Raw genomic sequence first — 12,097 nt, forward strand, 5'->3', positions numbered from 1 at the left:
GGCAAGGGGGCTGCCCGAAGCCGGTAGCGCTGGCTCGGGCAGCTTGGCTCTTAAACAGAGCCGAAGTCTGAGTCAGGGGAGGAGCAGAGCAGCCGCGGGAGAGGAAGTGCCCGTCCGTATTTTTCCCGGACATGTTCGGCTTTTTGGCAATTCCCCCCAGACGGGGGTTTGAGTGCCGAAAAGCCGGACATGTCCAGGAAAAACCGGACGTATGGTAACCCTAGCTCAACTTCAGATAGCCTAGGTTCTGATTTTCAGAGCTGATGGGAGCCACCAGCTCTTTTTTTTTTTTTTTTTTTTTTTTTTTTAAGAGTTCTGGGTGCTCAGCATCTCGGAAAATCAGGCCCTAGATGTTTAAAGGTAGGCACTCAAATGTAACGCCGCTTTTGGATATGTGGCCTGTAACATCTATAGAGTGCTTTGGACTTGTAGAGTGCTATATGTGCTAAACATTGCTTAGAATGCCTGTATTGCACTGCTTTCCACCATCTGTAACAAAGCAAGGTAACAGCGCTTGTGTAACACTGACCGACCCTGGTTGTCGGCGAGCAGGATCGAACTTGGGACCTCTGGAGCTAAAAGCAGGCGCTTCTATTGCATAGGCTAGAAACCACATAGCTATTAGCTAAGGCTGTAGAGTGGGCTCATTAACTCTCTCTAAGTGGTCTCAGTGGTTCTAGCGGGGACAGAAGGTGTGTAGGTTTCACTTGTACCTCCTTTTGTGCTATATCATGATACAACAGCCCTTTGCGTTGTATACCACGTGGCAGTTGTCTCTTGTCTCTGACTGCCATTAAGCCATATACGCTAAAATATCATGCTTGCAGTTTTATATCTGTTATTTCTTTAGGAGTAGGTGTCCCCTGTAGCTTTCCACATGTTGATTCAAGTATTGTCCTATAGAGGACTTGGCTGCCCAAGCTAACCTATCCTCATCTAAAAACGTTTAGAAGCACATATACCTGTAACAGTTAGTCTGAAAGGGCATGTAGTGAAACATAGTCTTTTAACCAGCAGTTTCTGTTCTCCTATGGCTTTACAGAAATGTACAGAGACTCTTACAGCTCCCAGGAGAAATAACTCTCAGTATTTCTCTAGTTTACAGCCTGGCATACGCTAACACTGAAAGAAAAAATGGTGAAAATTACTGAGAATTTTATCCTTTTGAAAAAGTGTGTTTGGGTGTGCATGTGTGGCTCAGGGAGATTATCCATCCAGCTAGCATGTGCCTTTTGGAGTCACACTGACTGGCTGATTGACAAGCCCACTGACAATTGCAGTGAAAGTGGCTTTTTTGGTTCCCCGCCCCACAAATTCTGCTGAAATGTTCACTGCAAACACCCAGAAGCTTTGAGAGCTCAGGCCTCGTAGTTAGTATGGGCAGGTTTGCTTTTGACTGAAGGTATGTATGAAACATTCCAGCAATAATGCCACATTAAAAGGGTCCCTAGGAGAGCTGTCTAGTCTATTTGAGGGTAGGGTTCCTCTGGGCACTTAGAGAGTTAATGAGTCTGCTCTAATATCTAGTTGGCTTTTGGCTCATGCAGTAAACTCCAGAAGTCCTAGGTTCAATCCTGCCTGCTGACAACCAGGGTCTGTCTGTCAGTGTTACAAGCTGGGGCTTGTCCAGGATTTCAAGTGGGAAGTCTCTGAAGCTCGGGGTGCGCTTTGATAACAACTGGGGTCTGTCAGCATTACATGTGCATGATGTGCCTACATTTTATATAGTTTTTTATGAATGCATTTATATTTAAAATGATAAAAAGGAACCTATCCAAGGATGTAGGCACCCTAACATTGATTACATGACAGTGAGATCCTAGTAGCACTGAAATAATCAGTCTGTCAGGAGTCCAGACAGACAGCTACAGACATTCATTTCCACCCCTCTACCATTCTGGGAAGCGCTCGCTCAGCCCTCTCCCCAAACCCTCTCAAACAGGTAGCAGCATTCCCAGAAGGTCACCAAATGCAGGCTAGTTTGGACCAAGAGGGAGAGTAAGTGCTGGATACCAGAACCCACACAGAGAATGCCCTGCCAACCACCCTCTCTAGTGAGGGGGATCCAGATCCGATGCCCTGGATGACTGCAGCTATGGCAGTAGGATCTAGATGAGAGATGGTCCTCCAGGCAGGCTGGTTGCAAGCCATTTGGAGTATGTTCACACTCCAGCCGGGAGCTGGATAGACAGACACGTGCAAGCTCTGCTTAAGGTGGTATGCTAAAAAGAGCAGTGTGGAGGCTGAGCTAGCCACCCGAGCTCAGACCCAGAAGGTTGGGCTTGAACTTGGGTGGGTAGCTCACGATGCCATTTATGCTGCAATGTTCCTGCTCTGTTGTTAGTGGGCTAGCGCAAGTGGAGCTAGAACGAGTTTGTCCATGTGGGCTGTGAGGCATGGGCCCAGCTGCAGTGTAGACCTGCGCTCGAGCACCTTAAACTCCACCTGGAGACTAACAGCCAACCAGAGCAGATCCTGATCACTGGTGTCATAGCCGTCTAACACAAGGCTTTGCCAAACAAACACGTTTACGCATTTCTACAGCAGTGTCAGTCTCCAAATAGCTTTCTGGTGCAGCCCCAGGAACAGCACATTCCAATGGTCTAATCCTGAACTAACACAAGCATGGATAACAGTGGCAAGGCCTGCATCCAAAAGGAAATGTGATACCTTCCTAGCCAGACACATGGCAGGTGCATCTCCTTTTTTGGAGCATGCACTCTGAAAGCTTCCTGGAAATGTTCCCTTGAGCTAGCTGGACTGAATGAGAAGCCATGTAACGTTCTTTACTATCCAGTACACTGGACTCAAATTCCCTGCCTAAAACTGTCTGTGGTGCTCCACCATGAATCAGAATATTCCCTCCAATTGTCTGCCTTGGGACGACCCAGTGGTATTTTTGCCCAGCTGTATGGAGTTCAGTACAGACTCTTACGAAATGCTGTGTGTCTATTGGAGATTGGTACAGATGCCATAATGGAGGAAGTGGGGGGACAAAGGAAATAAAAGAGGCGCTAAATGCACAGGGCCAGGTCCATCCCTGGTGCAACTCCAATTCAATCCACGTGGCCTATGCTTTGCACGTCTATTTACAGCAGAAGAAAAACTGGAGAACAGAATTAGGGCAGCAGGCATTAGAAATCCAGAGGAACTACCCCATCACTGCACCAAGGGATACAGATGGATTCCAGAGTCACCACAAGCAGATGGGATTCACCCAAGGGAATTACAGGAGTGAAGGGGTGGGACTTTCAGAATCAAGCTCGCAGATATTGAAGTTGTCATAGAGCAAAGGCAGAGAACAAAGAGCATTTAGGGAGGCGGATGTAAAGCTATCTTTAAAAAAAGAGCAGCAGGTGTGATGCTGGTAACTGCAGATTAGTTGATTTGACCTCTGTTCCAAGTAATATAGTTAAATCAATCATTACGGATAACATGGTAGGGCGGTTCAGCTGGAAATGAGTTGCCAGGCAGACATCAGCGTTGGCTTGTGGAAGGCTAAATCTTGTCAGCTAAATCTGATTGACTTTTGTGAAAGGCCGATGAAATGGGTAAAGGAAAAGCAGTCATCATTTGTCTGGATTTCTGTAAAGTGTTTGATAAAATGTCACATAGAAATCTTGTAGATAAAGCTAAGAAGACAGGCATTGATCATCTGGATTACAAATTGGCCATTGGGAAGGCCGCAGAAGGGAGTTGCATATGGAAGGAAAGGAGTGGAGTCTTGCATTGCTGGGGGTTGGGACCCATTCCAATTTGTACATAAGGCATTTGGAAGGCAGGAACAGCTGTTGATGGTACAAACTACACCTCTACCCCGATATAACGCGACCCGATATAACACAAATTCAGATATAACGCGGTGAAGCAGGACTCGGGGGGGGGGGGGGGGGCTGCACACTCCGGCGGATCAAAGCAAGTTCGATATAACGCGGTAAGATTTTTTTGGTTCCCAAGGACAGCGTTCTATTGGGGTAGAGGTGTGCCAAGGATGTCAGGGATCGTCAAGGGGATGCGAACAGAGCAGGGAAATAGGACAAAGCCCGGCATAGTGGAGAGCAGCAGCCTTGAAGTTACATTTTGGTGGGGTGATAGTGAGTGACGAATTATATGGCACTGGGGAGCCAGCTGGTTGTCTCCAGGCATTTGAAAGTTTGGGGTTTTACTAGGTGTGGCATTTCTGTAAAGGAAGCACTGGACTGTTTGAGAGTGTTAGCTGGACTCCCTTCAATACACTTTCAACTTTTACTCTTAAGCAAATATTTTCTTGGGGAGTGTCAGGTGATATGTTCACTTTCTCCCATGTCCACCCCCTCCCTTTCCTACATATTTCTCTCCTGTGTCTGCTTTTCCATCATTGCAGGCCAAAACAAGAATCACAGCAGGAAATGAATGCAATACCGGGAGACTCCCAGCAAACGGGGCCATGTAGCTCCACCGTCCTCCTTCATCTTTCCTCCTAGCCAGGTCCAGTCTGTCTGTCCACTCAGCCTCTGGAACTCACCCTATCCCCGCACCTTCAGATAGTTGGTGGTGGTACCCAGGGTTTTCAGAACCCAAAGCAGTGGTAACTTAACCGTTTTTCTCCAGGCGGAGTGAGGAATAAATCAATGGGGGCACAGCTCATCCATCTAATAAATGATTGGCACAAGCAAAGTCTGAAATGGTTCTGAGGGATCAGCAGCCTGGCTTCCGTCTGACTGCTGGGGAACATCGGTGTCAGATCCTTGCCCAGAGGAAAGCTTCCTTGGACTACTTCAAAGCACTTTCTAACTAAACGTTTTATAATTTTTCTCCAAACAAAGCACATGACTCATAATAGCCTATAATAGGCTAACAATTTCCCTAGCAACTGCCAATAATAATTCATCTCCTTATCAGCAAAGCATTTCTAATCATAACAAAAATAAAAGTTACATATTAGAGGCACCTAAAACCAAGGTCATTGTCCAAGCAATCCTTCTACAGTATTTTCATGGAACTTTCACTTCTTCTCCCAACCTCCCATTCTGATAACAAAACTGCAAACATGCAGTTATTTGGCCTTGCCTCTTAGGCTTAAGATTTTCCTAGCTACATGCTGTGTGGTTTTCAGCTGGCAGTGGCTTAACATACAAAATTGCTGACTGCAGTACTGTCAAATTCTGGAGTACGCTAAGGAATGTCAAATTCTGGAGTAACCGTTTCCCATCTGTTTCTAGAGCAAGGAGGGAATCTGGTTTAATGGGGCTACAAGTCAGGGCCCCTGGGTTCCATTGACTCCCTGTGTGACCCTGGGGAAGTCACAATCGTATTTTAAAGGAATTGTCCTTTTTCGATCCAATTGCTAGTCAAAGTTTGGGGCCCTGGGAATATTCCAGCTGGGAGCATAAATTGATGGCATCTGGTATGCTATTTGATGCAGTGTTGCTTATTTACAAGGTTATGTACCTCTGAACGCAGAAGCCACTGAATAAAAGGAGCAGTTTGTTAGCTTACAGCCCTCGAGTCCTTTAGCAAATATGAGACCCAAACGTTCTCTCTTGATTTCTCCAGGGTCACTGCTCACATTTGCTTTTTCGCCTCTCTGTCTCTCTGTGTTCTTGTCCTCCGTTTTTGTGTAATCTCTCTTCACACACACACACACACACACCCCACACACCTCTACCCAAAACAATGCTCAGGGCGAGTTCATACAGCTCTGTTGTCTTTGGGGGTGGCTTATGCTTACAGGTAGGTGTGAATTCACCTTTCAATTAACATATCAACCTCAACCCATAACAAGGTTTAGCCCAGCTCATAACATTTAGGTGTCTAACTTCCTGAATGGGATGTAGACAGGGTGACCAGATGTCCCGATTTTACAGGGACAGTCCCGATTTTGGGGTCTTTTTCTTATATAAGCTCCTATTACCCCCACCCCTGTCCCGATTTTTCACACTTGCTGTCTGGTCATCCTAGATGTAGATGCCTATGTAGCTTTACAAATCTGGTTCTTAGTTTTTCTGTGCCTCAAGAGCCCCAGCAAAGGGGGGTTGTGAGGATAAATCCAGGAAAGATTGTGAGGTGCTCAGATACTTTGGTAATGGGGCCAGAGAAGTACCATAGAATAGACAGAGAGATTCCCAGCTCTGACACTGACATGCTGTTTGGTCTTGGGCTCTGTGTCTGTTTCCCATAGTGGAAAACAGGAAGAAACCCATGTTTCCCTCACAACAGGCTTGTGAAGCAACATTTGTTAGAGTTTGTGAAGTGCTCTGAAAACCTCTGATGGAAGCAGCTGTTTTTTAATGTAGCCCTTTTTCCTAGTTCCGGCTTTCAACAAACTGCAGTGTCTTTATTCAGAGCCAGCAGAGTTAGCATCCAAGTTGTGCTAAGGATTGAAGCGCCCAGAGAATGAATCTCACATGGCACCATAGCTTACCTCTCCTTACCTTGATCGCGTTAATGTAGGTGGTAAATAACAGCTCACAATCCACAGGCCAGTCACTTGAAATCCAGACCTGTTCACAACGGGAAAAGACTGCAACTTGTTTTGGGGGGCACTAATAACGAGACTAAATTGGCGTGGCCTGAGAGCGTCTGCTGACTCTGGCCTGTTTACCACGTCTATCCCTGGCTCTAGACCCAGCCTCCCGAACCTGTGTCCTGTCGAGTCTGTCTCCCTATCAGTCCCATTACGGAGCTTGGAAATGGCGGGGTAAGAGTGCAGTGTCAGTCATAACTGTGTCACAGACATGCTGGCCTTGGATTTCATCAAATCCCAAAGTCAGCCAAACCCACTCAGCTAGAAAACCACACTGTTGTTAGCAAGGGCGCCTGTACTTTTTAATTCTCTCTCTCTTTTGTATACGTTTGGTTTTGCTTATGAGTTTCATTGCACTTGCTTCCATTACACCTGTCAGCCTTTGAGTAATGAGCAAGCCAGCTTGAGGAGAGTGGGTTTTAGGGCTCGACTGGCTCGCAATCCACACGAAATCGACAATAAAAAGGCACTTTGTTGTGCAGTCAGTCCAAGAGCCTGAGCCTGCACCATTGTAGTTACAGGAGATTTTCCATTGCTTTGAATGGAAGCAGGATTGAGCCCTAAAAGTTCCAAGCCTGATTTGGATTTCACCGAAGTGTAACTAACCCCATTGGAATCAATGTAAGAGTGAGCCTAGCTGGACAATGGGTTCTGGACTGATCAGGTTTCTCAGGCGCTCTAGGAAGCATTCCATCGGGATTTTTGCATTTACTGCTGTGTAGCTCTAAGGAACTGAGTTTCCTTGACACAGCTCCTTTTCTGATGTTTTTAAACCCTGCTGTGTTGGGTTGAACATATCCCCACCTTCCTTCCCCTGAAACGGCCGGAAAATACCTGCCCTGAAGCAAGCTGCCATGACTGAAAGGTGAGGCTGAGAGCTGGGACTCACAAAGGAGTAGTGTTTGGGCTATGGCAGAGGCCATGGGTTCATGGAGGAAAACACACTGCTGGACCCTGGCCTGAGAGGACTTTTGCACCTGGGCTGAACAGCACAAACGTTAAGAGACACAACATTTAGCTTGCTTTGGACTCACTGGGTCGTTATGGTGCTGACTCCCGGTGAGCCAGAGGTATTTGCTGCAAGTTAACCCTTCCAGCCATCTAGAGGAAACCTTGTTTGACATCTGCAACTGTGTCGTGCCTGGCTATGTGAAGCCCAAAGTCTGCTGAACCCTGACAGCCCCAGGCCCTGACATAACTCTCCATACTCCTTGGCACACATAGACCCACACTGACAGTACCCTAACGCACCATCACCAGTTTGTTGTCTTGTATGGTAGGTCCTCCAAACGCTAATGAAGAGAATACCATGGATTGCCCAGGGTGACAGTTTTGAAATAGGACCATTCTCACTTCTCAGTTGCCATTTGCTTTCCTCTTTCCAGTGGCAACATCCGTGTTCCAGTTGCAAGCCTGCGGGCATCCTGTTTTCCTCTGCTTTATACCCCCATCCTTTTCTAATACCTCCATCATGATCATCGTCCTTCTGGCCAAGGGTTAAGGTGATTTTCTTGTCCAAGTACATCAGTGATTTTGCTTTTATTCAGCTGATGGGTTGGTATTAGGGCTAATTTACATGAACATTTGGTCCGCAGCAAGCTGGTGTGTAAATCTACTCTGTACTGCTCGTTGTGCTCTGAGTGTCTATGTGAGCTACTGGGCAGGAACAGGTCCCTGTGCGCAATGATCTACCCCCATTTTGAAGCAGCGTAGATCAAAGCACGAGGGAACTGTTTGGGCACATCAGCAGGATGCACACAGACACTGAGTGCGCAACAGGCTGGTGTGAGGGAGTTTTACACACCAGCTTGCCACGAACTAAGCGTTCTTTGCCTTTAAGGGACTGAATCGGTGGGCTCTGCAGCTTTCTGCTCTGAGGATCACGACAACCAGGATGGAGAATCCGATCTTACTGCTTAGCCATTGAGACAGCCCTGACCTAGTCCTTTTAAAGAGAAATGTACAAAGTCAGAGAGCTGTTAAGATGTACATTAAGCCTCATACAGTAGATAGTGTGGCAAACAAAATTTGCTGCATACTGCATGTGTCCATACACCTGCTCTGGGAATAGACTGCCAGGATGTGAAGTGCTAGAATTAGTTATATTTAACTGGGGGAATAGTAGAACAAAGAGCACTGAATAATTATTACAGACTTGTATTAACTAAGCCAGGGAAAACGATCATTTGTGCCTCAGTTTACCTCCCCTGCTAGATTAAAGCCTCAGACAACTTGGGCTGGGTTTTGTTTTGTTTGGAGCCATTGGTATAGATTTTACATTTCGTTAAACTTGTGTAAATCCATAGTAACTCCTTGGAAGTTGTTGAATCAGGGTGAGATCAAAATTGGGCCCAATGGCTCTATAATGAAACGAGATGCTGTCTATGGTTTACAGGTAGTATGCAGTATTGTTGTACCCGTGTCGGTCCCAGGATATTAGAGACAAGGTGAGAGAGTTAATATCTTTTATTGGACAAAGTTGTGTTGGTGAGAGAGACAAGCTTTCAAGCTCCACAGAGCTCTTTTATTCATAACTTTGCTAGACACTAAAATCATGGACTGAATAAAGACACTGCCTTTATGTCTATTACAACAATCTATAACCCACTAACAATCCCCACCAACTGCTCCCCCCCCCACTTCCTTTCCTCCTTATGACGGGAGGGGTGTTAACAGGCCACTTCACCTTGAACGGTTCCTTGAAACATGTATTAACTACTTATGCTAAACAATCTGTTCCACCTTGTCTTTAGCGGTGACACTCTGATTAAGTTTCCCAGACCTGAAGATGAACTTTGTGTAAGCTCGAAAGCTTGTCTCTCACCAATAGAAGTTGTTCCAATAAAAAGTATCACCTCACCCACTTTGCCTCTCTATGGTTTACAAGGTCAGTCTTCTAAATTTCTCTAGTATGCTTGGCCAGGCAGTAGCATCAGGATATAATATTCATGCTATCCTTGTTATTTATTGGTAGAAACCTATACCATGAAGTGCTATTAATAAGGCAGTTATATTTACAGTATGTTTAATAGTAAATCCATGCCTTCAGTTTTGTTTTTTTTTAACGTGTGTATCTGTAGTTGAAACTACTCTATCCTTCTTTTTTGTTTTAGGAAGGAGATGTTTGGCCAAATTCCACAGCTGAAATTAATGTGATCTTTAAGCCCCGAGAAGCCAAAGTCTATCACAGAACCATCTACTGTGACATCTCAGGTACAGCATTCCCAACGGCACAATAAGCATAACATACCTATGTGTTTGGTTTTCATGTCGTGGGATTGCCAACACTAGCCCTGGTGTGAGGCTTTTCTGGTGGTGCTAAGCTACGCCAGAGGCAAGGCTTCAGGATGTCTGAAGTCACTAAATACACTGAGATCATCAAGGTCAAAATAAGGTCTGTCATTGTGTTATATGGACCACATAATATAGTAGCTTTCACTCAGATTTTCAGACAGTTACAAACTTGGCCTGTGGCTCCCAATCATTGCCTTGACTATGGCTTATATGGCATGACTGCATACATGGCAGGGCTCCGTCCTAAAGTCTGTTGCCATGCAGCCAAGCAGCAGCCCCTCTCCCTAGGCAGTCTTGCCGAGCCTTACGGAATGGACTGGCACGTGTGTCAGTACTAGCAGGACCAAGTCCTGTAATCCTAATGCTTCTCTCCCTGCATGTGGGTGGAGAGGAGAAAAAGTGAGTCTAGATCAGGGGTGGATAAACTACGGCCCGCGGGCCAGATCTGCCCCGTCAGGGCTTTGGACCCGGCCTGCGGGATTGCCACCCCTGAGATGCTACAGGCCCCGCACTGCTCCGGGAAGCAGCCGGTACCACGTCCCTGCGGCCCCTGGCACCGCCCCCCGCAGCTCCCATTGGCCGGGAACGGGAAACCGTGGCCAATGGGAGCTTTGGGGGAGGTACCCGCAAGCAAGGGCAGCGCGTGGAGCCCTCTGCCCCCCCCTCCTCCAGGGGCCGCAGGGACTTGGTGCTGGCCGCTTCTGGGAGTGGTGCGGCATGGGGCCAAGGCAGGCAGGGAGCCTGTCTTAGCCCCACTGCGCACTGCTGCCACCCCGGAGCCGCTCCAGGTAAGCAGCGCCGGGCCGGAGCCTGCACCCCGAACCTCTCCTGAACCCTAACTCCCTGAGCCCCCTGCCACACCCCAACCCCTGCCCTGAGCCCCCTCCCGCACCCCAGCCCCCTTCCCTGAGCCCCCTGCCACTCCCCCACACCCTAACTCTGTGCCCTGAGCCCCCCTGCACGCCGAATCTCTCCTGCACCTCAAACCCCAACTTCCTGAGCCCCCTGCCGCACCCCAACCCCCTGCCCTGAGCCACCCTGCACCCCAAATCCCTCCTGCACCCCAACTCCTTGCCCTGAGCCCCCTGCCACACCCCACACCTCCCTGCACACCAATCCCCTGCCCTGAGCCTCCTTGTAGACCCTGCACCCCTCCTGCACCCCAGCCCCTTGCCCTGAGCCCCTTCCTGCACACTGCACCCTCTGCCCCAGCCCTACATTCATGGCCCTGCATGCAATTTCCCCACCAACAATTTCCCTCGGGCCAAAAAGTTTGCCCACCCCTGGTCTAGATGCATGCAGCCCCCTAGGGACCGAGTGCAATGCTTTCCAGGCCCAGTGCAGTGGAGGCTATCCAGCATTTGCAGCCGAGAGACACCTGTGTTCTGCTCCCTTTGACTGTATGCACATCTCAGCGGACACTGGCATGGAAGCATCTTCTGCTAGGAGTGACTGATTCACTGTCCCTGCCTGTTACCCCTTGTGGAGACAGCCATTAAACTCTGCTGTCTGAAACCAGCATGAAACATTCCCGGAACTGGGCAGTTCCTCTTGGGCTTGTTGCCTGTCCTGCCCAGCTTGCTGTAAGGCACTCCTCCTGAGCTGAAGGCTGTGGAGGGGTCAGTGGAACATTGTGGGTTTCCTAGTGGAGTATTTCCCTGTCTGGGGGTTTCTGAGATGGAGGGAACATCAAGCCCCTGAATTGATCTGTTGACAGCCAAACTCCCGCTGAGCTGCTGGACAGTATAATCTGGGGTCTGCGCACAGTCATTTGTTGACTTCCATAAGGCTTTAAGCTAAAGGATACAAATGTCATGCAAGTACTTTTTACTTACATAGTAATTGCATGGGGTTTACTTGGCAAACATCACCTCCAGTAATTAAAGAGGGCTTCTGACTTCCCATCCACCAGCTGCAAGGGTTGGTCTTCATTCCTCAGCCCTACTGAAGGAAAGATTTGTTTGAAAAGCCCTTGCCAAGGAATCCCACGTTTGACATTCTGCTCCTTAGCCTGGGCATCTAGGTCTCCCACCAGTGGAGTATTAGCTTTCTACCGGAGTCCCCCGGTGTGCTGCAAAGGGATTCCACAGGCTTTTTCCTTGCTGACATCTGGAACAAAATCCGGCAGTCAGGGAAGAGCCTTAATAAATGAGCAGATTGCAGAGAGAAAGGAGAAAAGCCGCTGCATGATGCAAGCTATTTACAGGCGGGGGAAATCCACCCAGTTAGACTGACAGTAATAGCAGAACTAGAACTCAGCAAATAATTGCAGTGATTAAGAGGAGGGATGGTCTTGTG

At 47.9% G+C, this 12,097-nt stretch overlaps 1 protein-coding gene across 1 annotated transcript in view; it reads left to right on the forward strand.

Annotated features, from left to right (window-relative positions):
• HYDIN (HYDIN axonemal central pair apparatus protein) overlaps positions 1–12,097 on the forward strand; it is a 372,923-nt gene that overhangs the window by 93,339 nt on the left and 267,487 nt on the right. The window contains exon 9 of the mRNA XM_034788808.1: positions 9,619–9,718. Coding sequence (XP_034644699.1) covers positions 9,619–9,718 — 100 coding nt within the window. The remainder of the gene's footprint in view (positions 1–9,618; positions 9,719–12,097) is intronic.

The sequence above is a fragment of the Trachemys scripta genome, chromosome 13, assembly GCF_013100865.1.
Source record: "Trachemys scripta elegans isolate TJP31775 chromosome 13, CAS_Tse_1.0, whole genome shotgun sequence".
Classification (NCBI taxonomy): Eukaryota; Metazoa; Chordata; order Testudines; family Emydidae; genus Trachemys; species Trachemys scripta.